The following is a 27,259-nucleotide window of genomic DNA, read 5'->3' as shown; positions in this document are numbered from 1 at the left end:
GGAACCTAGTCTGGTGAAAGAGCAGGGAGATGGTAATATAGTAAAAACACACAAGAAATGCTGGAGGAACTCAGCCAGTGTCACAGCATTCACAGGAGGTAAAGGTATATTACGAACATTTCAGGCCTGAACCCTTCTTCGAGGTATAAGCAAAGAACAGGAAGGCGAAAGAGTAAAGACTGAAGACTGGCCGGGGGAGGAGTCCAGATCAACAAAAGGTGTTAATTGGATAGGATAAGAGGAAAAGTGAGAGTAGATTTTGGTTCTGCAAAATGAGACAGAGGGAAGAGAGAGAGAGGAGGAGACCTGGGGGAAAAGCGAGAGGGAAGAAGAAGGTGGGGGAGGGGGTTTAATGGAAACCACAGAAGTTGATGCCTTCCAGTTGCAGGGTACCCAGATGAAAGAGGAGGTGTTGTTCCTCCCATTTGCAGGTGGTCTCAGTCTGACAGAGCATGAGTTCATGGACAGACATGCTGGTAAGGGAATGACACAGGGAATTGAAATGAGTGACCACTGGGAGATTCATGCTACTGTGCCCAACAGAACTGAGGTGCTCAACGAAGCGATCTCCCAGTCTGTGCCCAGTCCCTCCGATCTACATAATATGGAGTCAAGTGAGGGTCGGCTTGGACCAAATGAACAACAAAATTCAGTGCCATGTTAGGATCTCAACTCTTCTGCAAAGCTCCAGAAGGAGCACAACCCAGAGAATAATGTGAACACATGCATAATAAATGAGTGAGACCTGTCAGGAACACAAGAAGGGAATTGATGCAGAAGTGCTCAGATAAATTACTGTATTTCATGAAATGAGCTGGATGGTACTGACTGTTTCATTCAAGGAAAATCAAGATGTAGCCACTTAAACTGGGAAGAAAACCATGTTATGTGACTGAATTTCCAGACAGAAAATCAGTCAAATACTGTGATTTTACTTCCACTATCATCACCCATCACCCTCCTTTCCCTGGCTAAATTAATTCCTCCATTGAACAACTTCACTCTTAACTCAAAGGTGTTGTTATAGGAAACCGGGCATAGTTCTGGGGGATATGTAGAACAACCCTTGAATCAGACCCCCTCACGTCTTTTTCCAGTGCAATAAAGACTATCGGTGTTGCTCAAGTTTCGTTGGCTTTGCTGTCAATATCCAGCGCACTCACACTTTCACATTGTGACTCTTCCTTTCTTCGACATCTCTATCTCCATCACAGTGGATGGGTTAGCAATTGAACATTTATTATTGGTAACAGACTCCCACAGTTACTTTGACCATACCTCCTTCCACATGCTTCCTGTAAGAACCCCAGGTCAATCACCCATTTTATCTAGCTCCATTGTAAATGTCCTTATGGCAACACTTTCAATTCCAGTACTTTTATGATGTATTCTTTGCCTTTATTTTTAAACTTTGTTTGTCATTGTTAACATGGCTCTCAACCATATTTATTTCATTTAGCTCAGCTCTTACTCCCTCTACTCCAGACCAAAGTAAAAAATGGGGTTCACTTTGTCCTCCCTTTCTACCCCATTAGCCTTCATCTTCAACATCTTATCCTCTGTAACTTCTATCACCTTTGACATGATATCCAAATCACCCAGTTAAAGTAACGTTAGACCTCATCCTCATTTTGAGAAAGAGATTTTCATGCCACTCACCCAAACTTCCAACACTCGCACAATTTCTCTTGATCTCCACAAACTGGTTTAAATTTGTTAGGACATTTCAGAAGGACTCACATCTGGATTTCAAATCCTCAAACTCCCCAAATCTAACCCCCCCCCCCCCCCACCCTACACACAGAACAAGCCTTCAAGCTAAAACATGAGGTATTTATTTCAGAATTAAAGCCTAAGAGAGTGCATTTCTGAGAGAGGACAATATGGACTCTATTTCTCTTTACAAGTATGGTCTAGGTGCATTTTTAAGGACTTTTTAGCTGCAGTTATGATAAATGAGCAATCATAGTCAACAAAATCCAAATTTGATATCAATAATTAAAGTCACCTACCTTGAGCAACTTTACAGCAGTTTCATCTTCAAGAAGAAGATCCTTGCACCTCGCTGCCCATTCCACTGTGATTTTCAAAACCTTTTGCTTCTTCAGTTCCAGATAAGTCTCATAAGAATTTCCAGCCTTCTCGGACATGCTTGTACAGTATGTAACACTTTGTTAAGGATAACATCTTTCACATCTTAAAAGGCAATCCAGCCTGAGCTCAGAGAAAGAGCATTGAGAAAATTTTACATAATCAAATATTTAGCAGGTTGTAGGTGCATGTTATATTAATGCAATTGATGGTGCAATGAGAAATCGTGAAGGTGTCTTGTTATTTGATTCTGGTGCAAGACTTTGGGGCTGAATCTTTTAATGACTGGACAAAGAATTAATTGGCTAAATGTTACAAAATTAAGTGCTGAGTCCTCAGCTCATTGATCAGTGCTGGATTTTAACATGGTCTTCATAAATTTATTTGCCCAACCCCCAACTGTCTTTCTCTCCCAAACGTACCCAACTCTGGTGAAATCTGTTTATATGGTCTGTTGGTGGCCAGCTACCCTGCCACATGAGCCTTAGAGAGGGGGAAGGAAAAATGAGGTTATAGTTAAGTTCAAACCTACCCTCTTTCTATCAGATATCAATGCATTGGACGGAGATTATGAGTGGGAACTGTTGAGGACATTATCAAGTTGTTATGTTTTAACCAAGAAAATCTAGACAGAACAAAAAACAGAATGCTGGAAGAACTCAGCATACATGGAGGCAAAAAGATATACTTCAATGCTTTGGGTCTCAACTTGATGCAGGGTCTTGACCCAAAAGGCCGATTTATATCTGACCCAAAAGGCTGATTTATATCTTATGTCCTCACAGATGCTGCTTGACTTTCCAAGTTTTTTTGTTCCAGATTCTAGTATCTGCAGTCTCTTTGGTCCTCAAAATCAGATGGACCCTTTTAATTCTGAGCTCCCCATCAAATGATACATTAACCCCTGGGCTCGGAAGCATATTGATAGATTTCCACAGGGAATCTGAACCCTCAGGTCGCCTGAGACATCCTGCAATACTGCAAGCAATGTGACAGAAACATTTCATACACCAACAGGTTGTCATTCAAGAAATGTGGATTCTGGCAGTCACTACAACATTGTTGCCACGTGATCAAAGTGGCATTTAACGCAGAAAAGAATGAGTGAGGTTGCGATGAGATGTTTACTAGGATTGGCATTCCTTTGACCTTGCTCTTCAGTGGGCTTACTGGATGATTAATGACTGTGCTGGTTAATAGAAGCAAAGGGGTTCTTGGTGGGGCAGTGCTGAAGCTCCTGAAATGCTGGAGGGTTGTTGAGGTAGTTCCAACCTGCATTAAACTGATTGCAGAGAAGCGGGTGATCAAGTTGAAATGTCTACTGAGCATCACTTGGTTAAAGAAATGAAAGATAATCCTCGTCTATTACCAGTTGCTGAAAAAGAGTCGGTGATTGGATCAGGGAAGGACACAGTGTGATGGCTCACGAGCGAGTCTCCTCATGGACTGAAAAATGGCAGGGATGTATGGCACCATGTGTCAGGAGGTTTTACAGCACAGAAATAGGTCCCTCAGCCTAACATGTCTACACAGACCTGGTCATCGATCTAAGCTCATCCCACTTGCCTGTGTGTGGCCCAAATCCCTCTAAACATTTCTTTTAAACGTCATAATTGTATCCAGCTCCTTTCATGTACCCACCAGCCGTCAGGTCCCTTTTAAATCTGTTCTATCTCAACTTAAATCTATGTCTTTTGTTTTAGACTCCCCTCTCCTGAGAAAAAGACATAAGAAATAGGAGCAGCAGTCGGCCATCCGGCCCGTTGAGCCAGCACCACCTTTCAATGAGATCATGGCTGACATGGTGATGGGCTCATCTCCACCTACCTGCCCTCTCCCCATATCCCTTAATTCCCTACGATGTTAACATCTATCCAACCTTGTCTTAAAAATATTTACTGAGGTTTTCTCCAATACTTCAATGAATTCCACAGATTTCCCACCCTCTGGGAAAAGAAGTTCCTCCTCATCTCTGTCCTAAATCTATTACCCTGGATCTTGATGCTATGTCCCCTAGTTTGAGTCTCCCACACCAATGGGAACAATTTACCTACCTCTATCGTATCTATGCCTTTCATAATTTTATACATTTTGATAAGATCCCCTCTCATTCTTCTAAATTCAAGTGAGTGAGTACAGCCCCAGATGACTCAATCTCCCCTCATCTCTGGAATCAACCTGGTGAACCTCCTCTGCAGCGCCTCCAAAGCCAGTACATCCTTCTTCAAGTAAGGAGACCAAAATAGCACACAATACTCCAGATGTGGCCTCCCTGGTACAGTTGCAATATTACCTCCCTGCTCCTAAATTCAATCCCTTTAGCAATGAAGGTCAAAATTCCATTTGCCTTCTTGATAACCATCCTTTTGCGATCCATGCACAAGTGGCAAGCGCTTGCCACTTAATAATAATGATCTGATCTTCAATTTTGCCTTCCAAAGTGGATAACCTCACATTTACTAACATTGTACTTAACCTATGTAACCCCCTCTATTTCATAAATCTCAAAAAGGTCATCCCTCAGCCTCATTACAATGCATGGAGAAAAACCAGCTTAACCAGTCTCTCCTCACAACTCAAGCCCACCAGTCCCACGAATGTGCTCACAAATCATTTGCGAAGGAATTGTAAATGATAAATTTATAATCAGGCTGGAGCACAATGAGCACTGTGCTTAGTAAGGTTTACTGATGATAGACCGAGGCTTGTTCGGAACCAGTCGCCAAGACTCATCAAATTCATGAACTGCAGACATTGGGTGGCTTTTGTGATCAGCTCACCAAACAGGTTGCTCAGGATGTTAGCGCCAATGCTGGATCAGCCAATGAGAAGGCACTGTGGCTAACATACTGGATGGTGAACCAGCCAGAAGCAGTGGTAGAACAGATGATTAAAATGTCATAGACAGACAGCCAATAAAACAAAAGAAACAAACTTTGTCCCCAGAGACCTAACCTGCAAGAAAGTTAAACCCAGCAATGTAAGGAAGGTGGATGAGCTGAGGTGTGGATAGACACTTGGCAGTATGATGTGGTAGCGATTAGTGAAACATGGTTGCAGGAGGGATGTGATTGGCAGCTAAATATTCCTGGATTTTGTTGCTTTAGGTGTGATAGAACTGGAGGGGCATGAGGGGCTGGTGTAGCATTGCTTGTCAGGGAAAATATTACAGCAGTGCTTAGGCAGGATAGATTAGAGGGCTTGTCCAGGGAGGCTGTATGGGTGGAATTCAGGAATGGGAAAGGGGTAGTCACATTATAAGGGGTGTATTATAGACCACCTAATGAGGAGCAAGACTAGAGGAGTAAATTTGCAGTGAGGTAGCAGATATTTGTAATAAGCACAGGATTGTGATCGTGGGAGATTTTAATTTTCCAAATATAGATTGGGAAACCCATTCTGTGAAAGGGCTGGATGGATTGGAATTTGTAAAAATATGTGCAGGACAGTTTTTTTTTTTTTTACACCAATATCTAGGGGTACCAATTACTGTTGGATCTACTGTTGGGGAATGAGATAGGTCAGGTGACAGAGGTACGTGGTGGGGAGCACTTTGGATCCAGTGATCAGAGTGTCATTAGCTTCAATGTAATTATGGAAAGGGATAGGTCAGGACCTAAGATTGCGATTTTTGAGTGGGGAAAAGCTAGGTTTGAGGAGATGAGAAAGGATTTACAAGGAGTGGATTGGGACAATTTGTTTTATGGGAAGGATGTAGTAGTGAAATGGAGGTCTTTTAAAGGTGAGATTTTGAGGGTACAAAATCTTTATGTTCCTGTCAGGATAAAAGGCAGAGTCAAAGGTTTGAGAAAGCCAGTTTTCAAGGGATACTGGAAACTTGGTTCAAAAAAAGAGGGAGACCTATAATAAATATAAGAAACAAGGAATACAGGAGATGCATGGAGAATACATCAAATGTAAAAAGAATCTTAAGAAAGAAATTTTAAAAAAGCTAAAAGAAGGTACGAAGTAGCTTTAGCAAACAGGGTGAAAATAAATCCAAAGGGTTTCAATAAATATGTTAATAGCAAAAGGAGAGTGAGGGATAAAATTGGTCCATGAGAGAATCAGAGCAGACGACTGTGTGTAGAGCCAAATGTGATGGGGAGATTTTGAACAAGTTCTTTTCTTCGGTATTCACTAAGGAGAAGGATATTGAATTGTGCAAGGTAAAGGAAGCAAAGAGGGTAATTATGGAAAATGTAGTGATTAAGAAAGAGATTTTGAAGCATATAAAGGTGGATAAGTCTCCAGGTCCTGACAGGATTTTCCCCAGGACCTTGAGAGAAGTTAGTGAGGAAATAGCGGAGGCTCTTATAATGATTTTTCAAATGTAATTCGAGACGGGTATAATGCCGGAGGATTGGCATATTGCACGTGTGGTTCCTTTGTTTAAAAAGGGTTCGAGGAGCAAGCCTAGCAAATATAGGCCTGTAAGTTTGATGTCTGTGATGGAAAGCATTCTTAGAGATAATATATATATAAGTCTGATCAGGAACACTCAACATGGGTTTGTGCATGGAAGGTCACACTTGACCAATCTTGTTGAATATTTTGAAGAGGTGACTAGGAATGTTGATGAGGGGAAAGCAGTGGATGTTGTCTATATGGACTTCAGTAAGGCCTTCGATAAGGTTCTGCATGAAAGGTTAGGTCGTTAGGTATTAATTTTGAGATAGTCAAATAGATTCAACAGTGGCTGGAAGAGAGATGCCAGAGAGTCGTAGTGGATATCTTTGTCAGGCTGGAGGCTGGTAACAAGCAGTGTGCCTCAGGGTTCTGTATTTGGCCCCTTGCTGTTTGTTATTTACATTAACATGCAAGCAGTGGCAGAGCGTAGCACAACCACATCTTGGGCACGCTTAATTATCTTTTGCAAACTTTCTTTGAGTCCTGTGGTTATACTGCTCTTCTTATTACATTTACATCTAGATGGTAAATCTGGTGGTAAATAGGATTAGTAAATATGCGGATGATACTAAAATAGGTGGAATTGTAGATAATGAAAAAGGTTTTCAAAGATTGCAGAGGGATTTGGATGGCTTAGAAGAGTGGGCTGAAAGATGGCAGATGGGGTTTAATGTGAAGTGCTTCATTTTAGAAGGACATACATAGTAAATTGGAGGACATTGAAGAAAGCAGTGGAGCAGAAAGATCTAGGAATAACGGTTCATCGTTCCCTTAAGGTAGAATCTCATGTGGATAGGGTGGTGAAGGCGGCTTTTAGTATGGTGGACTTTATAAATCAAAGCATAGAATACAGGAGTTGGGAGGTGATGTTGAGACTGTTCAAGGCATTGGTGAGGCTAAATTTGGAATATTGTGTGCAGTTCTGGTCACTGAATTATAGGAAGGACATCAACAAGGTAGAGAGAATGCAGAGAAGATTTATGAAAATGTTACCTGGGTTTCAGAATCTAGATTACAAAGAAAGATTGATCAGATTAGGTCTTTATTCCTTGGAGCATCGAAGGTTGAGAGTGGGATTTGATAGAGGTATTTAAGATTATGAGGGGGATAGACAGAGTTGATGTGGATAGGCTTTTTCCCTTGAGGGTAGGAGAGATTGAAACAAGAGGTTGTGAGTTAAGAGGCAAAAGTTTAGAAGTAACATGAGGGGGAACTTCACTCAGAGAGTGGTGGCCGTGTGGAAAGAGCTTCCAGGAGCAGTAGTGGCAGCAGGGTGCATTTTGTCATTTAAGGAAAAATTGGATAGGTTTATGGATGGGAGGGGAATGGAGGGATATGGGCGAGGTGCAGGTACATGAGACTAGAGGAGTGTACTTGTTTCGGTGTGGACTAGAAGGGTCAAGATGGCCTGTTTCCATGTTGTAATTGTTATATGGTTAATGCAAAGCCCTGATTACCTGGTTCTGGCCAATACTTCTGCAGGATATAATGACCCCTGGAGAAGAGCAGTATAACCACAGGACTCAAAGGAAGTTTGCAAAAGATAATTAAGCGTGCCCAAGATGTGGTTGTGCTACGCTCTGCCACTGCTTGCATGAAGCAGCCACGGATACAGTGAGCAAAGACTCTTTGTGTGTGCCATGAAGCTCAAATGAGAAACACAAGAGATTGAGAGTATTCGCAAACGTAGAAAGGATTAAGATATTCTATGATTTGGGTTTTAAGAGGAGAGGTATGACTAGAGACCAGAATGGAACATTAATCATGGAAACAGAGGGCATGATTGATGTACTAAACATCAATCACCTCCAAAGAAGGAGATACTGCTGAAGTCTCACCAAAAGAAGACCTTGATATTCTGGAGGGCTAAAAATTATTTCTAAGGATGGAGATGAAAGGCTTGATGATCCTATCCCAACTTGCTGAGGGAAGTAAGGGAGAAAACTGCAAATGTTAAACCCTTGTTCAAAAATTGGTTTCGGGACAAACGAGTAAGTTTAATTTCAGTGCTGGGTCATATTTCCAGACATAATAATTGGAGATATTGAAAATATTGAAAAAAAAGTACTCTGCTGGAGGAACTCAGTGGGTCGAGCAGCATCAGTGGGAGAAAAAGACTGGTCAACGTTCTGGGTCAGAACACTTCATGAAGAGTGTATTGGGCGTCGAAAGAACCAAAGACGTTGATCCAAACCAAGGCTTTTATTAACTAAAAGATTGGAGCATATCACAAGTAGGTCGACCAGTCTAGAATGACCTGGTCTGGCTAGGAGCAACCCTTTAAGACCTGCCAGTAGTTGTGGCTATGCTCTCAGCCAATCACAGTCATCCTACACTACAATCTGTACATACACACATTGGTGATAGAATCTGTACTATCACAAAGAGTTAAGATTCTGTATCTGGAACAGAAGAAATGGGACCAGGTGTCGGCCACTTGGCCTGTTGAACCATCTCTGCCATTCATCTGTATCTGCAGTCTCTTGTGTGTCTCCAAAATTACCAGTGATTTGAACAAGTTTAGATTGATTAGAGAAAGGCAATGTGGATTTGTTAATGTTTTGCCTCATTAATTTGATAGGTTTTCATGATGCAGTAACAAATGAGGGTTAAAAAGGACAACATGGTTGTGATGTATATGAATTTCCAAAAGGCATTAAACAAGCTCCCACAGAACAGGCCTATCGTTAAGACTAAAGGGGGTGGAAATAAAGGGGGCTATCACACATTCTAAGTTCTTTAATTTTTTTTTAATGACTGGTTTGCATTTGGAATTCACTTCTGTGCCAGAGGTAAAGTCAATTTCAATAGTAGCATTCCAAAAGGGAGCTAGATAACTATCTGAAAGAGAATAATATATAGAAGGCATTTGGAAGTTGGTAGGGGAATGAGACAACCCGGGTTGTTCTAGGTATGAACAGTATGGATTCAATGGGCTGAATGGCTGTGACTTTTCAGTAATTAAAGCTACAAATTAGTTTTCAGATTTAGGTAAGAAGGTGTGCAAGGAGCATTTGGAATTATCTTGAACTTGCAGAGATGATAAGGAATTTCTGAAACTAAAAACGATCTGGGTGACCATTAAATTATTTGTACATTCAGCTGTGAATGAAAGATGTGTTAACCCTATAACCAAGTGAGTTGTTGCAAGGTTTGCTAAACAGCAGTATTTTTCAGTTTCATTTTATAGTGAAAATTATCTGATGTTTTCCAAATGAAGGATATTGTTTATGTAAAACCTGCAGCAACTTGTCAGTTGGCATGAAGACCGAGTGAGTGAGTAGGAAATCATCCAGAAGAATCTCTGCAAAAAGACAAAAAGTCATCAGAAACAGGCTTGGTTTTGCTGCACACACCAGGAACCATAACAAATCCAGCTCTGCAGATGAAACCATTCTAGCTGGTTTAGCACTGAAGCCTCTAAACTCAACTCAATCCAAAAAACAAAAAGTCCTGTAAATCCACTCTGTAGCTTTTGAGCTCTCGGGCTGAGGTGTGAGACAGAATACACGAGATGACCCACCCACAGAGCAGCCACAAACACGGATGCAGTTGGGGGGGGGTCGAAGACTGTTGTATAGCTACAAAGGAAGCTCCAAAAACAGATATTAATGTAAGACGTGGAGGATTCTTGGCCTCCTATTAAATCATGCAACCAGACTTGCAGTTTCATGGAGTTGCCAACTGATTTCTTCCCCAAAATTGCCTCTCTTACCTTTCCTGAGTCTTCCAAGGAAACACTGGATTGTGTAACGACTACAACCATGTCAGTTTGCTGGGATCTACATATCTATTTTACTGAGCAGGAAGGTCACTCTGTTTGTTGTCTGACCCATCAGTATCTCCAGTTTCACCCCAACCTCCACCCCTCCCCTGATCACATGGGTTTGCTCCTTCTGCCCTATGTGGAAGGCACACAGAGATTAGTCATTTTGTGTTGGAGAAGGAGACACAAGGGGTTTCTCTTTTGAAAAGAATGTTTTATTCAACTCTTATTTTGTGCAGCTTGACTCAATGGTGGCAACCTTACCCATGATTCTGATGGTCACTTCTCAATGTTGCACACTTACTCTACATCGATGCTCCCATGTAATACAAGTAACTCCTCACTTGGGCAACAGAAATTCTCCCTTACGATTTCTCGAATCACTGCACAAAAGTTTGAGATGCAGAATTAAGTTTGCTCTTGCAGAATTTATGTGCGAAAATGTGTATACGTGTTACAAAATAAAAGACAGAGGTCTATTTGCGGAATAAATAACTTGATCGATTTAAATGTTGAGGCTGTTGATCTACCAGCTTTTAAGGTATGCAAAAATATCACATGGCAGCACAGCAGATGCATCACATGACTCTCTTGACCAATCAGGATCAGAGTATAAACAATCACATTAAAAAGGAACTGCATGTCCATTCATAAGGTGAAATACACTATCCTAATGGTTGCAAAAGATCCAATAGTTTGAGTATAAGGGATTTATGACCAATGCCTGTCTTCAAATAGGATCCCCAAAGGCTGATTAACTGTTGTCCCAATTGACATTTGTAAGATGACACTGAGAACAAATTGCATTTTATTCCATAGGAAGAGAGATGCTCTTTGAATACTGCGCAGGTGTTAGTCAACCTGAGATGTGAAACCAGTTCTTTAAATGCAAGGTCATCATTTCCTTCATTCCATTCCCTAATACTCCCAATTAACTCACGGCTAGTGTAGCGATTGGCACAACGCTGATACAGCGGCAACACTTTGGACCAGCGTTTGAATCCTGTGCTGTCTGTAAGGAATTTGTACGTTTTCCCTGTGTCTGTGTGGGTTTCCTCCCACCGTTCATTCTGTACTAGGAGTTGTACGTTAATTGGGTGGCAAGGGCTCATGGGATGAAAAGATCTGTTACCATGCTGTACATTTAAATTTAAAACAAATGATGTTACTAGATGTTAACTAAGTCTCTGAAACTTGAACACTATATAAAATATCTCTAGGAAATCTTAACCCAGTTTTTTTTTGTTTGGAATGGGACCACAATAATAAATATCTTTATGGTGAGACAATCTCAGACAGAAATCATAGTAAAATTGCTGTAGGCATTAAATAGTAGTGCCACTTTCCCATCAGTCTACAGGGATTAAATTAGGGTGTGATTTTCTATGTATCTCATGAATTAGAGTTACTCAGGAAAAGATTTGCTTTTGTACAACATTTTTTCACAAACTTCAGCCAATTAAAGGTTAATGAACCAATCTCAAAGTGTGTCACTGAAATTTGTCCTGGGTTGCAAAATAAATGCATGATACAATGTTTGTGTGTTTAACTCCTTCCTTGGAATTTCAGTTTTACTGATTGTAATCATTCTGGATTTCAGAAGGAGAATTCATCGTGTACTTTGCCTGTAAATTTTTGATAATAATTAAAATAAAGACACTTCCTTGGCTGCGAAGTGCTGTCTTATGTTTTAAAAAGCAGTATATAAATATGTTTCTTTCAGAAGGGCTTAGTCCTTCTGAATGGTCGCACCCTATTTTTATACAAAGTCCAATTTCTGCCAAATAAGCTCATTGTGAATCATACAAGTTTCATACACTCCCACTAATTACTGTGGGCACTATGTTTACGAGCAAAAATAAGGTCCTATCAAAGAAAAGTAGCTGTAACCATACCTAAAAGTGCTGGCGAAACACATCGGATCACGCAGCATCCAGAGGAAGTAAAAGGCAGTCAATATAATGAGCCTTTTGTTGAAAAAGTGTTCCCGACCAGGGTCACAGGCCCAAGACACGGACTGCCTTTTACTTCCTATGGATGAAGCATGACCTGCTGAGTTTCTCCAGCACTTTTGTGGACAGCATTGCACTAAACTCCAGCTTCCGTAACCATTGCTACTTCAACCACTCCATCCACATAGTCTGCCTTTATTTTATATAATAAACACAAGCATGCAGAAAACAGCACTATTTCTCACAAATTAAACGTCTCCCTATTTCATTTCCAACTCTGGTTATAGACGTAATGCATGCCAACATTTAACAAGCGCTGGAAAATATTCAGGTACATTTGCAACACAAGAGCTAGACAATGACCACCTCCAACAAGACAGTGTCTGCCCTCACCCTTGGCATCTCATCATGCAAGATCCTGAAGATCCAGCTGATGGGAAAATAAACTTGATCAAGTAAATCCTGTAACAGGGACAGCTTGGAAATTGCATACCTCTCAAGCATTTCCTGATGGCCTTCCATCACAAAAAGGGGATGTATCAAGAAAGCCATCCAGTTGCACAGGCACTTTGGAGGCATGGTTACAAGGGTAAATGTCCATGATCCTACTTAAAATGTCAGATGGCGTTCTCCTTTCTCGAGCCGACAAACCACTGAAGCCAGGCGTAGTCCATTTGTAAGTACAAGTTGTTTGTAGGTTGGACATTCATAACCCATGGACTGCCTATATAGGGTGATAGCAGCTACAACAAAGCATAATAAAACCCAGGATAATAGAGCCCACTGGATTTGTGCCTTCTCTGTCACTCAAAAGATTCACCCCCTCCACTTTTTGTGGCTTCAATGTGTGCTTTGTACAAAATGTGCTACAGCAAACCTTCCCACCTTTCTTTTGCATGCCTGAGCAGGACTTGCACAGCAGGCGTGCGAGAACACCAGCGAGAAAGATGTGCAAGGGGCAAACAAGAAGACCACCATTTCCAAGCTCTTCACTAAAAGGCTCAGCATCCTGTTTTGGTGAAGCATTATCTTTCTTCATGTCAGTGGGTCAAAATCCATCGACTCCCAACTTAATGACATTCCTGCAAAGCTTTCAGTTCATTACCACATTCTCCAAGGAAATCAGGGACGGAAAGTCAATGCTGCTTTGGTATGGTTCAAGAAAGAAATAGAAATAGTGTTTCAGCGATGTACAACAAAGGCAGCACGGTTAGCGCAATACTGTTACAGCACCAGCAAAGTGGGTTCAAATCCCGCACTGTCTGTAAGCAGTTTGTACGTTCTTGCTGTGTCTGCGTGGGTTTCCACTGGGCGGCTCCAGTTTCTTCCAGCCCTCTGGAAACAGATTGGATTTATAGGCTAATTATTGTATTTGGGTGGCGCGGGCCTGCTACTGTGCTGTATGTCTGAATTTTAAAAATAACAATCTTCAGCAGTGTGTATGCACACTGCACATAATGGAAAACAACTTAAAAGACAATTAATGGATCACTGGTGAATCATTTAGGTGTAGCAGCTGTGGCTGTTCGGCATGCTCTGACTTTTCATAGCTGTATATTAAAAGCCACTCCAAGGATTTGAGAATGAAGTTTCAGTGCAGCTTTTAGATAAAATGTTAAACTGAGAAAAGCATTCATCTGCTGGTATATACAAGAGATCCTTGCCATTGCATTGAAGCTAAACCAGGGAATTTTCCTGCCAAAGTCCCTCAACCAACCTTGCCAAACCACACATTACCATACATTATCTAGCATGCCTTTAACAACTGCACTTTTTTGTCGTTGAGAGATACTGATATCTGGCTTAAGAATCTGCCACCCAATCAGATGAAAAGAGCTACACAGGTGGAATTTCTATTTACCCATGATGGAATTCACACTTTATCCTTGTAGGGTGCAACATCACTGATCCAATACCAGTGTGGACCTAACCGAAGGTCAAGGACACTGCGCAGCGAATGCTTTGTCATCTTTCTCTTCAATACAGGAAAGCTCCAAGTTTCCAAGTATGGCAACAATGCTGGAAAAAGAACAGGGCTTTCTGGAACTGCCAATTCCTCAGCAGTCCTGCCGTGGAGATAGTGAATTAGGAATTACATTAACAATTGGATCTTATTTGCTCTACACAGAACTAATTTCCAACACAAAAATAATTGAGTGGTAGACCATTCAGTCTGATGTGTCTATGTCAGACAATATTAACCTGTGCTTGACAGAAGAGGTTATAATCGTCCTGTGAATATTATACAGTTAAGGTACATGGAGCAGTGGGCCTTTAACTTTCAGTCATGATGAATCATGATGAATTATTTACATCTCCATGCTCAATAAATTAGTGCAGAACAATTAATGGATAAGCAGATGGGAACTGGAGGGCAAAAGTATAATTCAGGATTTCAGGAGTTCAACCACAGTGCCTTATAGCTCAAGCCAATCCCACCACCAATTTCCACATTAGTGTTCTTTCTATGAGGCGTTACCATGCAGTGAACGAGAATAATAAGGAACAAAGAAAAGGTATGCCAAATAGAGAGCAGGATCATCTGCCTACTTCCCTTCAGCTAAAGATGCAAACCCTTCTCATTTCTTCCCCTTTCATTGTGCATCTGCGATATTCACAACCAGACGAGAGACCCCAATCTCATCTTCTCTACACTGGACGCAGACTGGGAGATCACTTTGCTCTGTCCACAACAATGACAGATCTCCCAGTGGCCAATCATTTCAATTCTGCACATACTCCCACGCTGACATGTCTGTCCATGGCCTCATGTACTGTCCAGTGAAGACCACCTGTAAATTGGAGGAACCATGTCCAATTTCCATCTGGGCCTATCCAACCAGATGGCATTACATCACCTTCTCCTGTTTCTGCTAGCCTACTCTCCATTCTCCCTCTCTTACCCATCCCTGTCTTCTTTCCTCCAGCTCTCCACCCCCTTCCCTCTCCATTCAGAGCTCCCCCCCCCCCCATTTGCTGGTGTGCCTCCTCTCCCTTATTACCGATTGCATCCTGCCTGTGGGACTGTGCTCCTCCCCCTCACCATTTTGTTTGGCCATCTGCCTCCATTTTGCTCATACCTTGATGAAGGGCTCAAGCCCGAAACAATGGCTATGTATATTTATCTTTGCTCTGTAAAGTACACTGTTTAACCTGCTGAGTTTCTCCAGCTTTGTGATTTTACCCCAATCGCCAGACTCCCAGCAGATACTGCGGCATACATGAATTTCCCCATTTTTGTGGGTCAATAACCAATACTCACTGCTGTTTAGAAGAATAAGAGTTGATCTTCTTGGTAAGTTTCTGAGGGGGCCTGACTAGATGTTACACCAATGTTTCATCTTGTTTCAATATTTCATCATAAGTTTCACAATCCTCTCTAAGAAATGTCTTCTCATCTCTGTCTGAAGTGGGTGATCAGTTGCACATTTTTACCATCATGCACTTCAGAAGTTTCTTCCAAATTTCCCATTCAATTTATCAGTGACTTGTTCTCTAAATTATGTCCCATTTTCTCTGGCCTCCCTGAAATTATTTCCTCTAACTGGATGGGTGAACACAAAGAGTAAGTAAGGATGGCAGATTTCCTTCCCTGAAGGACATTGATGAACCATATCACTGTTTATAATGATCCAGTGGTTTCACAGTTGTCGTGGTTGAAACTAGCTATTACTTTTGAAATCTAAATTTATTTTGTTTCCCAAATTTAAATTCCCAAGCTGTGATTGTGCAGATTAGATTTGCATGGCTGGGCAATTGTCCAATTACGTTGTCATCAGGCGACTGTCCCCAGGTGTGAAAACTATGCTTCATGTATTTCATTTTTCCAGGAATTGCATTCTAGATCAGACACGAGAAAGAAGAAATAGAAGTAGGAAATCATTCATTTAGCAGAGCTCCACTATTCAACATGATCATGGCTGAACTTTTCTCTCACGTGCCACTTTACCACACAAACTTTCCCTGGCCCCTTTGGATACTGTACCCATTCACCCCAATGTTCTGGCTCTGGTTCTTACCCCTCTGCCAAAGGACTATGCATTTTATCCAGACTTTACCAAAAGCATGCATGGGACATCAAGCACTTGTTCAGCCACTCAGTCAGTTAAGCATTGATTGCTGGTAGAAACCCTTACCCTCCTGTTTCATTGCACACACAGGTTATTCTCTTTATTAATACGATAAACATATTTGGGACTAGTGTTAAGATTTAAGGGATTTACTGGAGCTGGACATTAAAAAGGTGAATGATAGAGAGGCTGAGTTGCAGAATAAAATAATTATACGCTTGCTATTACAAATATAATGCATGTCCCAGAAGAATGAAGACTATTATTTTAGCTATAAAATAAACATTCAGCATAAAGAAAACTGCACTGGGGAAGAGCAAGATTTGACGGATTATGCAATGCATAAGGCCCTATTATAAAACATGTTTCTTAATGCCTCTTGAAAACATTCAAAATGGGCGTTTTCTTGTCATGTTATTGCAAGATGTGGCGCAAAAGTTGCATAAACTCATTTCTACCTGAAAATATTAACCAAATGCAACAATGGCCTTCAATGCTAGAAGGAAACACAAAAGGCTGCAGATGTTGTGATTGTAGAAAAAACACTGATATGCTAGAGGAACTCAGCTGGTCGATTCAGCAGCATCTCTGAGAGACAAAGATATACCTGCCACCCTTCTTCAAGAAAAAAAACCATAAAAGGCAAAAGCAGGATATATAAAAAAGGCTCAGAATTCAAAGAATGGGAGAATAATCCAGACCAACAAAAGGTGTAAAAAGAGATAGGTGTAATTTATCATGTCTATGTGAAAGGAGACAGGGAATGGAGAGACAATGGGGGAAGCAAGTAAGTTGGGGGGCAGTGGGGAAATTAACAAAAGCCAGAGAAGTTGATATTAATGCCATCCAGTTGGAGGGTGCCCAGTCAGAAAATGTTCCTCCAATTTATAGGTGGTCTCAGTCTGGAAGTACATGACACCATGGACAGGCATGTCAGCAAGGGAATTGAAATGGGTGCGCCCCCCCCCCCCATCCCCTTGCTTACCTCATTGTCTCTCCATTGCTGTCGTTTCTTCACACAAGAGAATCTTGTGTTGCTTCAATCTCCACTTCTAGAATATACTCATAATTTAATAATTCTTCAATATATTCTAGGACTTCGCTTGCAGAAATTAAGTAATTTCCATGCCTATTTTTTTAAATTGTATCTCTTCTTACACAAGGTAGCCTTATACTATATACACCAGTGTTCCATTCCCCAGTGTCAAATTTACTAGCTGATGTCAGGTGTTTGAATTTCTTTCTCCGTGACTGAAGTTGCACTTTCATTTCTGTCTCAGCTGCCTCTCTTCTGCTTTCCACTCAAGGATTGGCTGAACTGAAAGGGATTATTCCTTTCATTCATTTCGATACAAAACATATTCACAAAAAGATATGCTTCTAATTTCTGCACCATTTCAACATAGAGTTCAAAGGGTGGAATATTAAGCACGAGTTTTATTGGATCATTCACCTTTAATTTTGTCAATTTTATTGGAAGGTGAGCAAAAGATAGGCTATAGATGGAGGTTAAATACAACCTTATGCCTGTCCCGCATCGGACTTGTCAGCCACAATCGAGCCTGCAGCTGACGTGGACTTTTACCCCCTCCATAAATCTTCGTCCGCGAAGCCAAGCCAAAGAAGAAAAGAAGAAGTAGACTGAAGAAAAAAACATTTTGTGATTCTATGAGACAGCAGATAATTTTTTTTCTTGAAACCAATAAAGATCCAGTAACAAGTTTATGGGACTCTATGAAGGCATATTTAAGAGGTTAAATAATAAGTTATACTTCAAAAGTAAAGAAAAAATTTATGAAAGAATTAGACCAATTAGATAAATAAATAATGAAATTGGAGAAGGAAATACAAGTGCAAAAGGATGAGGAGAAGAGAAAACTGTTGGAGTCTAAGAAATTAAGATTTAATACAATACAGACATAGAATGGAGGGAGATATAATGAGATTGTGACAAAAATACTAAGATAGGTGAATGGGTGCATAAAATCTTAGCATGGCAATTAAAAATAGAACAAATTTCTAGAAAAATAAGTACAATTAAAAATCCTCCAGGCCAGATTACTTATAAACCATAGGAAATAAATGTTAATTTTAAAGAATTTTATACTAAACTTTATCATTCAGAATCTTTGAAAGATAATTACAAAATAAAAGAGTATTTGAGACAAGTTAAATTGCCCGTGCTAAAAGACGATGAAAAGTTAAGGTTGTCCAATAATTTTTCTGAAATAGAAGTTTATGAGACCCTAATGTCTTTACAGAATAATAAAGCACCGGGTGAGGATGCTTTTCCACCAGAGTTTAAGGAGTTATTAATACCTGTATTAGAGGTATTAGACCAAATGAAAAAGGGAAATGATTTGCCAGAATCATTTAAAACAGCATTAATAACAGTAATTCCAAAGAAAGGGAAAGATTGTTTACAACCTTTTTCATATAGACCTGTATCACTATTGAATACAGATTATAAAATTGTATCAAAATTATTAGGTAATAGGTTCATTGAATTTTTACCAAAATTAATAAATTTGGATCAAACTGGTTTTATTAAAAATAGAAGAGCAGCAGACAATGTAGTTAAATTTTTGTTTGATAAGTATAGCGCAAAATAGAAAGATCCCAGTGGTGGTGATTGTGCTAGATGTAGAGAAAGCATCTGAAAGGTTGAAATGGGACTTTTTATTGAAACACTTAATGTTTTTGGAATTCCAAATACTTTTATAAATTGGATTATATGACCAGCAAAAAGCAAAAGAGATTACGAATAAACAAATATCAAAAACCTTTTTGTTAGAAGGGTCTTCTGGACAAGGTGGCCCATGATCACCCTTTCTGTTTGCATTAGCAATTGAACAATTAGCAGAAATAATTAGAACTGATGGCGAAATTAAGGGATTTGAAGTAGGTAATAAAGAACATAAAATTAGCCTATTTGCAGATGATGTTACAGTATATTTAACAAGACCAGAAATATTGTTAAATAAGTTGAATGAGAGATTAAAAGAGTACGGATTAGTATCAGGTTATAAAGTTAATGTTGATAAAAGTGAGGTGATGTCTATGGTAGATATGGATTATTCTCAGTGTAAAAGATTGATAAAATTTAAGGGGAAAAATGATGCAATCAAATATTTAGGAATTAAAATTAATAGAAATATAAATAATTTGTTTAAGTTGAATTATTTATCATTATTAAAAAAGACAGAAGAAGACTTGAGAAGATGGAAAGATTTACCAATAATGGTAATAGGACAGGTGAATTGTATTAAAATGAATATTTTTCCAAGAAAACAATATTTATTTCAATCGTTACCCATCCATGTACCAGAATCATTTTTTTGAAGTTTGAGTAAAATGATACGAGAATTTATTTGGATAGGTAAGATGTCAAGAATTGGTCTGGGAAAATTAACGTGGAAATTTGATCAGGGTGGACTAAGATTACCAATGTTTAACAATTATTTTAAAGCAGCTCAATTAAGATTCTTGTCCTCCTGTTATCAAAGGGATGAAAAACCAGTTTGGGTTCAGATTGAAATGAATAACATTGGAAAATCTATCCCAGAACAAATTTTATATAAATGGAATAGTCAGTTGTTTACAGGGACTAAAGACTTAAAAATATAAACTATAAAAATGTTGTTCAAACAAAATCAACTTCTTCCTTTGACTTTGAATAATTCTTTATTTGATAATTGGTAGAGTAAAGGTTTACAGAGAAGAAAAAGATTGTTTCTTAGGATCATTTTTTTAACATTTGAACAATTAAAAGATAAATATAATATACAAAATAATACAATCTTTGCTTACTATTAGTTCTTTCCTTTTCCTTTTCTTTTTTTCCTTTCTTTTTGGAGGGAGGGGGGTTGGGGAGAAAAATTTAAAAGTCCTTTTTTATTGTATCATTATGTATGACGAAATGATTAATATTATATTATTGATTTTTTTTGTATTGATATAATGATAAAATTTTCAAAAAAAAAAAGGTTTGACTGAACCGACCCTTGTCACATACCAAGTCTTCTGCATGTTCGAACTCAGCTGCAATATCATCCTCTGTGGAATATGGCATTGGTCTGTAGCTCAGCAATAAAGTTAACTAACCAATGACTCATCATTAAAATCGAGGAACCTGAAACACTGTTTCTTCACTGCTTCTTTGACAATTCTCTGCCATATTGGAGTGTCATGTGATAGTACGTTGCAGAAATAGGCCCTTCAGCCCACCACAGTCATGCCAACCACTGTACATAACTTGACCAATCCACATTTAGTCAACATCCTTCCATAACTTGATGATTTAAACACTGGTATAGATGCCCCTTACATGTTGGAGGTGCACCTTCCTCCATTCCCCTCCAGGTTGCATGTTGTAGGTTCCAGCCAACCTTATACACACTTCCTCATATTTTAAACACCTCCACCAAGAGAAAAAAAAATTATCTTCATTAAACAGGAAAGTCTGCAGATGCTGGGGTTGAATGCAATACACAAAAAAGCCGGAGAACCTCAGCGGGTCGCACAGCATCCATAGATAGTAAAGGGTAGCTGTTTTTTTGCTTAGAACTTGGCAAAGGGCTGAGGCCCAACCTGTTGGTTGACCTTTACTTCCTAGAGATGCTGCGTAACCTGCTGAGTGTCTCCAGCATATTTGTGTATTGCATTCTTATTACTCTCCCCATCTATTATCTCCCTCATAATTTTGCATTCCTCTATCAGGTCATCTACCAATCTCCTCCACTCCAAACAAGACAAACCCAGCCCCTCCATTCTCTTTTTATAATTCAGATGCTCCAATCCAGACAACATTCCAGCGAGTTTCCTCCACAGACTCTTCAGCACAACCACGTCCTTCTTATAGCCTGGCGACCAGAACGACACACAATACTTCCCGTGTGATTCAACTAATATTTTATCATAATATCCCTGCTCTCATATTCCATGCCATAGCTGATGAAGGCAAAGCATCTTACCCAAACGTCTTCTGTTCATCAACACTCTCTATGGCCCTCTGATTTGATGTCTACATCCTATTCATTTTTGGGATTCCAAAATGCACAATTGTGCACTTCTCAGGATTTAATTCCATTTGCCATTGCTCTGTCAAACTTTCCAGCTGATCAACATCATGTTGGAACTCGAGACAATCCTCTTCACTATCTCATCATATAAAGTGATGAAATGATCTTTTTCTTCAAAAGGAGATCATATAAAAATCAAATAAATCTGAGGTCCATTATCTGAGATGTTCTTTCGGTAAGATGCAACACCAGAAGCAACATCTGTAGTTAACACATTTCACCTGAACTGAAGTTGAGTATCTGTGATTACCAAGTTATCAGTCATTGTCTCACAGAAATCCATGCGTACTCTTTCATAAGGTACTATTTTCATCTGTTCAACTGCCTTTGATGTTTTGCCCAGCACTCTTGACAGATAATGCATTTACCTACTAGCTTTTCAAGACCTTTATCTTGGTCTAACCAATGAACAAAACACCTTCAATGTGCAGTTATTCTAAAATTGGTCTTATTGAGGAATATCATTTTGTGTTTTCTACAGAGATAACCACAACTCCATCTGGAAAATCATCTTTTTCATTGTGAAGTTCATGCTTCTGCTTTGTCTAAATTCTCACATGCCAGTCTTGACAAAGCATCTCCAATAGTATTTGTTTATTTTGTTATTCAAATATGTAATAACATTGAAATAGGAGCAGTTTCAGAATCTCAATATACCCACAACTAAAAGTTGGATGTGAGCAAATGAAATGGTCCTCCTGATAGAATAGATGAAACTTTCTACTCTGAGAATAATTGGAGCAAATTTGAAGCAGATTATACTTCACATTTTCAACTGCTTTGTTCAATGGCAAGCAATCTTGTCCACTTTAGACATTATCATTCTGGCCTGCATTTACTGGAACTTCACTCTGTTCTAATTTATCTAACCCTTGCTCCACTTAGTTCGTCAATATACACGAGACAGGTCATGTTTGGCTCGATAGATATGGGTGTTGTGACATGTAATATCCATTTAGCCACTCCTGAACACTGCTGAATACTTGCCTGGGGCAAAATTTTTAAGCATCCACATTGATTATTCCTTTGTGAGAAAACGACCAGTGTCAGTTGATTATAATAATTATAGTAATCAGCTACAATCATTAATATGACAGCTGATTTTTGTGATGCAGTGAACACTTCATCTGGATGAAAAATCTCTATGTTATTCAGTTCCCAACACTCTTCATCAATGCCCGAATTTACTTAGTTATCCATCTTTGTCTATAATTGAGGAATCTACCCCAGTGTCAACCCTCATGTCGATACTTGGATTATTTAACCACTTTCATTCTGAAGTCATTCTGCAATTCATGGCCAATTCTCCATTATTCAATCAGCTTCACATGGTCTTTCCTGAACACCTCTTGAACTTGGATCTTCCTGCAGCCAACCATTTTAATTCCACTCACAATTCTCACACTGGTATGTCTGTTCTCAGCCTGGTACATTTTCAGGGTGATGGTAAACATGAGCAAGTGGAACAACACATCATATTCACTCTGGACAGCCTTGTACCTAATGGCAGGAACAATGATTTTTTTCTTAGGTAACATCCACCTCTATCCAGTTCCACTGTTTCCAACTCGTCTTTATCTACTGCTGTTCTTAACTTTCTCTCTAATTTTGCCCCCTGCCCATGGTCTCTTCCTCTTCCAGTCACTCTATACTCTCCTTCCTTCTATTCAATATCTTTTCACCTCAGTAAACACACAATGCTGGAGAAACTCAGCAGGCCAAACTGTACTTTATATGGCAAAGATAAGGATACATAACCAACGTCTTGTGCTTGAGCCCTTCATCAAGATTAGCACCCTTTCACCTCAGCTCCTCCCCAGCTTCTTTCCCCCTTCATCTACAGAATATTACATCCCCCCCTTTTTTTAAAAAAAGCTTTAGTCTTGATAAAGGGTCCACACCCAAAATATTGATGGACTACTTCAGCTCAGGTCTTGTTTGGAGTGGAGGAGATTGGTAGATGACCTGATAGAGGAATGCAAAATTATGAGGGAGATAATAGATGGGGAGAGTAATAAGAATGCAATACACAAATATGCTGGAGACACTCAGCAGGTTACGCTGCCTGGCTCGCTAAGTTACTCCTGCAGCTCATTGTTTGGACACACCGCACACAAGCCCAAGGAAAGTGAAGTTACAGTGTCAGGACAAGTACTTCAACATACCCGCTGTCAGTACATACATTTCTAATTTCCAAATATACAGCTGATGTAGAGAACATTTCAGGAACTCATTAGAATTGCATTTTTTGTCATCCTGTATGGCATGGATTTGTGCAAGCTTATGTGAATACTCATGATGCCCCGCAAGGTCATTTGCTGTAAAAATAATATTTAAAAATTCTTCAAATAAATGTAAGTGTGTGTGGTGGTACACCACCAGCCTATTACAGGGCGAAACCTCTGTACCTGCAGAAGTGTAAGAGGACAGGACAACACCTAGCCAGCTGCCAATCAATCGGCCTGAATGGTCGGGTGTCAATCACCCTCTGGGATACAAGCCTGTGCCGGCCTCCCGAGGCCTCACACTGAGTTGCTGCAGCCACAGCCAGCCTGGCTCTGTGGAGGTTTTTGTGGATTAAAGCCTGTTGTTCAGTCATTACCTTGTATGTGTCTGATTCTGTCTAACAGCGTACCACAATGTGTATTTTAATTAAAGTAAATGGAAACTCTTAAAAAGATAACATTAAAAAAATCTTTAGTGCAATAACTCCTGTACTTGCCTTTTTCCATTCGGGTCCTCAACCTCATTCATTCAGCCCCCATTCTTCCTGGTATAAAGTGGAGGGCCCATATGCCACACCATCTTCTCAGCACATCACAGCTCCACGACTGGGCTCAATTGTAAGCCAGTAATGGTCCTGGAGGTCAGATACAACATTCGGTCTCTGACTTGCTTCAGAATTCCGTAATTGCTGAACACAAGCAAATGGTCCAAGCCAATGTGGAGGTGTGAACAGACACTAGTGGCCCATGGAATAGAAAGCTGGCTGTCAGTTTGATTTTGCCCTTTACTTTTTGCTCTGAATGACAGCAGCACATTCAGCCTCAGTAATTTATTCCACTCCAGTAGAATGTGTATTTGGAATTCTAAACCAAAGGAGCAATGTATTGATATCTGATGTTGATTTTTAGTGACTGACCAGTCTAATGTTGCACTCAAAAAATACCTAATTAATGTACAGAATGGAACAAAATTAAACAAGGTAAACGTACAGTTATTGCATTCACTAGTAGTGAGCTGTGTCCTATAGGGACTGTGCAGAATTCCATTCTGCATTTACAGGAGTCTGAAGAGTATAATCCTCACAAATGTGAAATGATATACTCAGGTGCACAATTACATTTTTGAACATGATGTGACTTGAGAGTAAAGGTCACATCCAGGCGTTAATCCAATTGTTGTCTCAGTCAAACTGAACTTCCACTTCAGAGAAGTACTTTTATTGCAAGGTAGGTCCAAAGTGGAGAACTCTGTACACAAAATGCAAGCAACACTTAATGCACATTGATTTACAGATTTCCTCAAATTGTGATTGTCAAGTTCTGTAAAGCAATAAGCACGTCACTGTGCTCAATATCCAGGGTGTTAATGATCACGGAAATTACTACCGACCTTGACACCATTTTTTATAACCGCATTCTCAATAATGTGCTGTTATGCTCACAGAGAGCATTTTCCCCTGGGCAATTATTTTATCTTGTGAAGTGTGGATAATGTGATGCAATATCAGCATAAAGAAACCAGTGATGAGAATGCAGATAAATGTATTCAGACGATTTAAAAATGACAGCTCTTCCAATCCAATTCCTCTCTCAAATGGAAAAGGAGCTTGACTTTATTTCATCTTATTCAGTCACTCAAATCCCAAAGTAACATACAACCAAAGAATTTTCTCCTGAAGTGACGTCAGTCATCTCTGAAGTGCATTGTGCCCTCACTTCACCCATGAAGTCCAAAGATAAATTTTGTGCAAGTGTTAAAATTAAATTTAGACATACAATACAGCATGGTAACAGGCCCTTTCAGCCCAACTGCCCATGCTGTCTAAGTACACCCAATTGACCTACCACCCCAGTACATTTTGAACAGTGGGAGGAAACCAGAACACCCAGAGGAAACCCACACAAACACTGTGAGAATGTTAAAAATATCCTTACAAAGCTCTTAAGTTTCCCCAAAAGGGTTTCAATTTGGAACATGACCAGGTAGAATGTAAAAAAAAAAAAAGCACCTGTTTCTTCCCCACATCTGAAACATATATCAGAAAAATTAGGATTTAATTTCTGTATTTTTTGCAGGGTAAGATACAGCTGATGCAAAAAAAATTATATTGCACCAGCCTACATCTTACATTAATTCTGTTGGTCATACAGTCGTAGCATCAATTCGACCAGGTCTTATCATCAGTACTAATATTCAAGTCTGATTCCCATCTTTGTTTTGATCTGAGTAACTCCTGGTTAGGAGTACCCAATTAGATTAAGGAATTCATAAATGATATGAATTATTGGGAAACAATTGCCTCTAAGTCCAGAATTGTTTATTTTAGTAAATATTACGGATGTAAGACCTAAAATGAGGCTGTGCAAATATCAATGAGAATTTCTTAAAATTGCATTGGCAGTGGCCAGGAAACGTATTGCAGTTACCTGGAAGTCTGATTCTCCTTTGGAAATAGCCCATTGGAATACTGAAACGCATAGTTGTGTTCCCTTGGAGAAAATTACATAACTTAAGGAGTAAATACATGTTTTTGCAGGCATGGGAACCTTACTTACAAAATATAGGGTTGAATACTTAATAAATAAGATACTTATTCCATTTATTTTTCTTCCCTCTATGTATTGAAATTTAGATAAAAATAATTGAGCCTCTTCTTTGTTGAATTGGATTTCAGATCTAGATCACTTGTCTTTTTTCTTTTTCTCTTTTCTCTCTTTTTCTCTTTCTCCTGTTTCTTTTTCCCTTCTTCATTAGGGGTTTTGTTCGGGGGGGGGGGGAAGGGGGATAGGGGTCATATTTGGAGCATGTATTAATGATTCAGGTTTAATTATTTATCTGTGATGATAATTTAGTATTATTTGTTGATAAAATCAAAAATAAAATGCTCAACAACAAAAAAAATCCTTACAAACAGCAATGGATTTGAACCCCAGTCACTGGGTCTGTAATAGCATTGAGCTAACTGTGCCATTCCCTTTTTGTGGGTTGAGAAGTAAGTAACATTCTGAATTAAAAGTGAGTCGAGCACCATTACATTTACTCTGCAAAGCCATAGAAAAAAACCTCCATCTTTTAATGAAAAGGACTCTTATTCAAAAAACACAATTGAGTAATACCTTAGCCTGCTTAATTTCACCTCCTTGGACAATTCTCCTTCCAACCCCAACTCGTCCCAGGAATCAATCAGATAAGCACACCGTCTAGTTTTTAAATGGGGAGATCAGAGCTGTATACAATGCTGCAGGTACAGTCTCGCCCAATTCAAATAAATGGCACCGTGTTATATATCCCAATCATGGACATTTGACCCATGAGCTCAGCAAATTCAGCCATCAGTTGCACCAGCAACTAACACCTTACCCACTTCAGAGTTCCATTGAAGTTGCACATCAGCTAAATATTTATAGAGTGGAAGCCGAAATAGATGGCAAACATCCCTGTTAGCTCTGAGGGCAGTCTGCCTACTTGTTTGATCAATTAATTCCCGTAACCAAGGGAAGATAGATGGGGAAAAACAAATGCCCACTCAACTGAACTGGAAGGCAAAAATATGTAATTGCCTCTCAGTTAAACAAGCTATCACTTGCTTGTTTAATTGGGTGCTGCCTGGGAGGTCCCAGAGAATTAACATACGATATTCATCTCCAACAAGAGAGTCCAATC

At 39.6% G+C, this 27,259-nt stretch overlaps 1 protein-coding gene across 1 annotated transcript in view; it reads right to left on the bottom strand.

Moving 5' to 3' along the window:
* The window catches only part of rapgefl1 (Rap guanine nucleotide exchange factor (GEF)-like 1), a 125,430-nt gene that overhangs the window by 61,082 nt on the left and 37,089 nt on the right, over nt 1-27,259 (bottom strand). The window contains exons 4-5 of the mRNA XM_069906771.1: nt 9,727-9,805; nt 2,013-2,163 (exon numbers count right to left, since the gene is read on the bottom strand). Of these exons, the coding sequence (XP_069762872.1) occupies nt 2,013-2,163; nt 9,727-9,805 (230 nt within the window). The remainder of the gene's footprint in view (nt 1-2,012; nt 2,164-9,726; nt 9,806-27,259) is intronic.

The sequence above is a fragment of the Narcine bancroftii genome, chromosome 12 (genome assembly GCF_036971445.1).
Source record: "Narcine bancroftii isolate sNarBan1 chromosome 12, sNarBan1.hap1, whole genome shotgun sequence".
NCBI classification, from domain to species: Eukaryota; Metazoa; Chordata; class Chondrichthyes; order Torpediniformes; family Narcinidae; genus Narcine; species Narcine bancroftii.
This window is presented reverse-complemented; position numbering and strand designations above follow the sequence as displayed.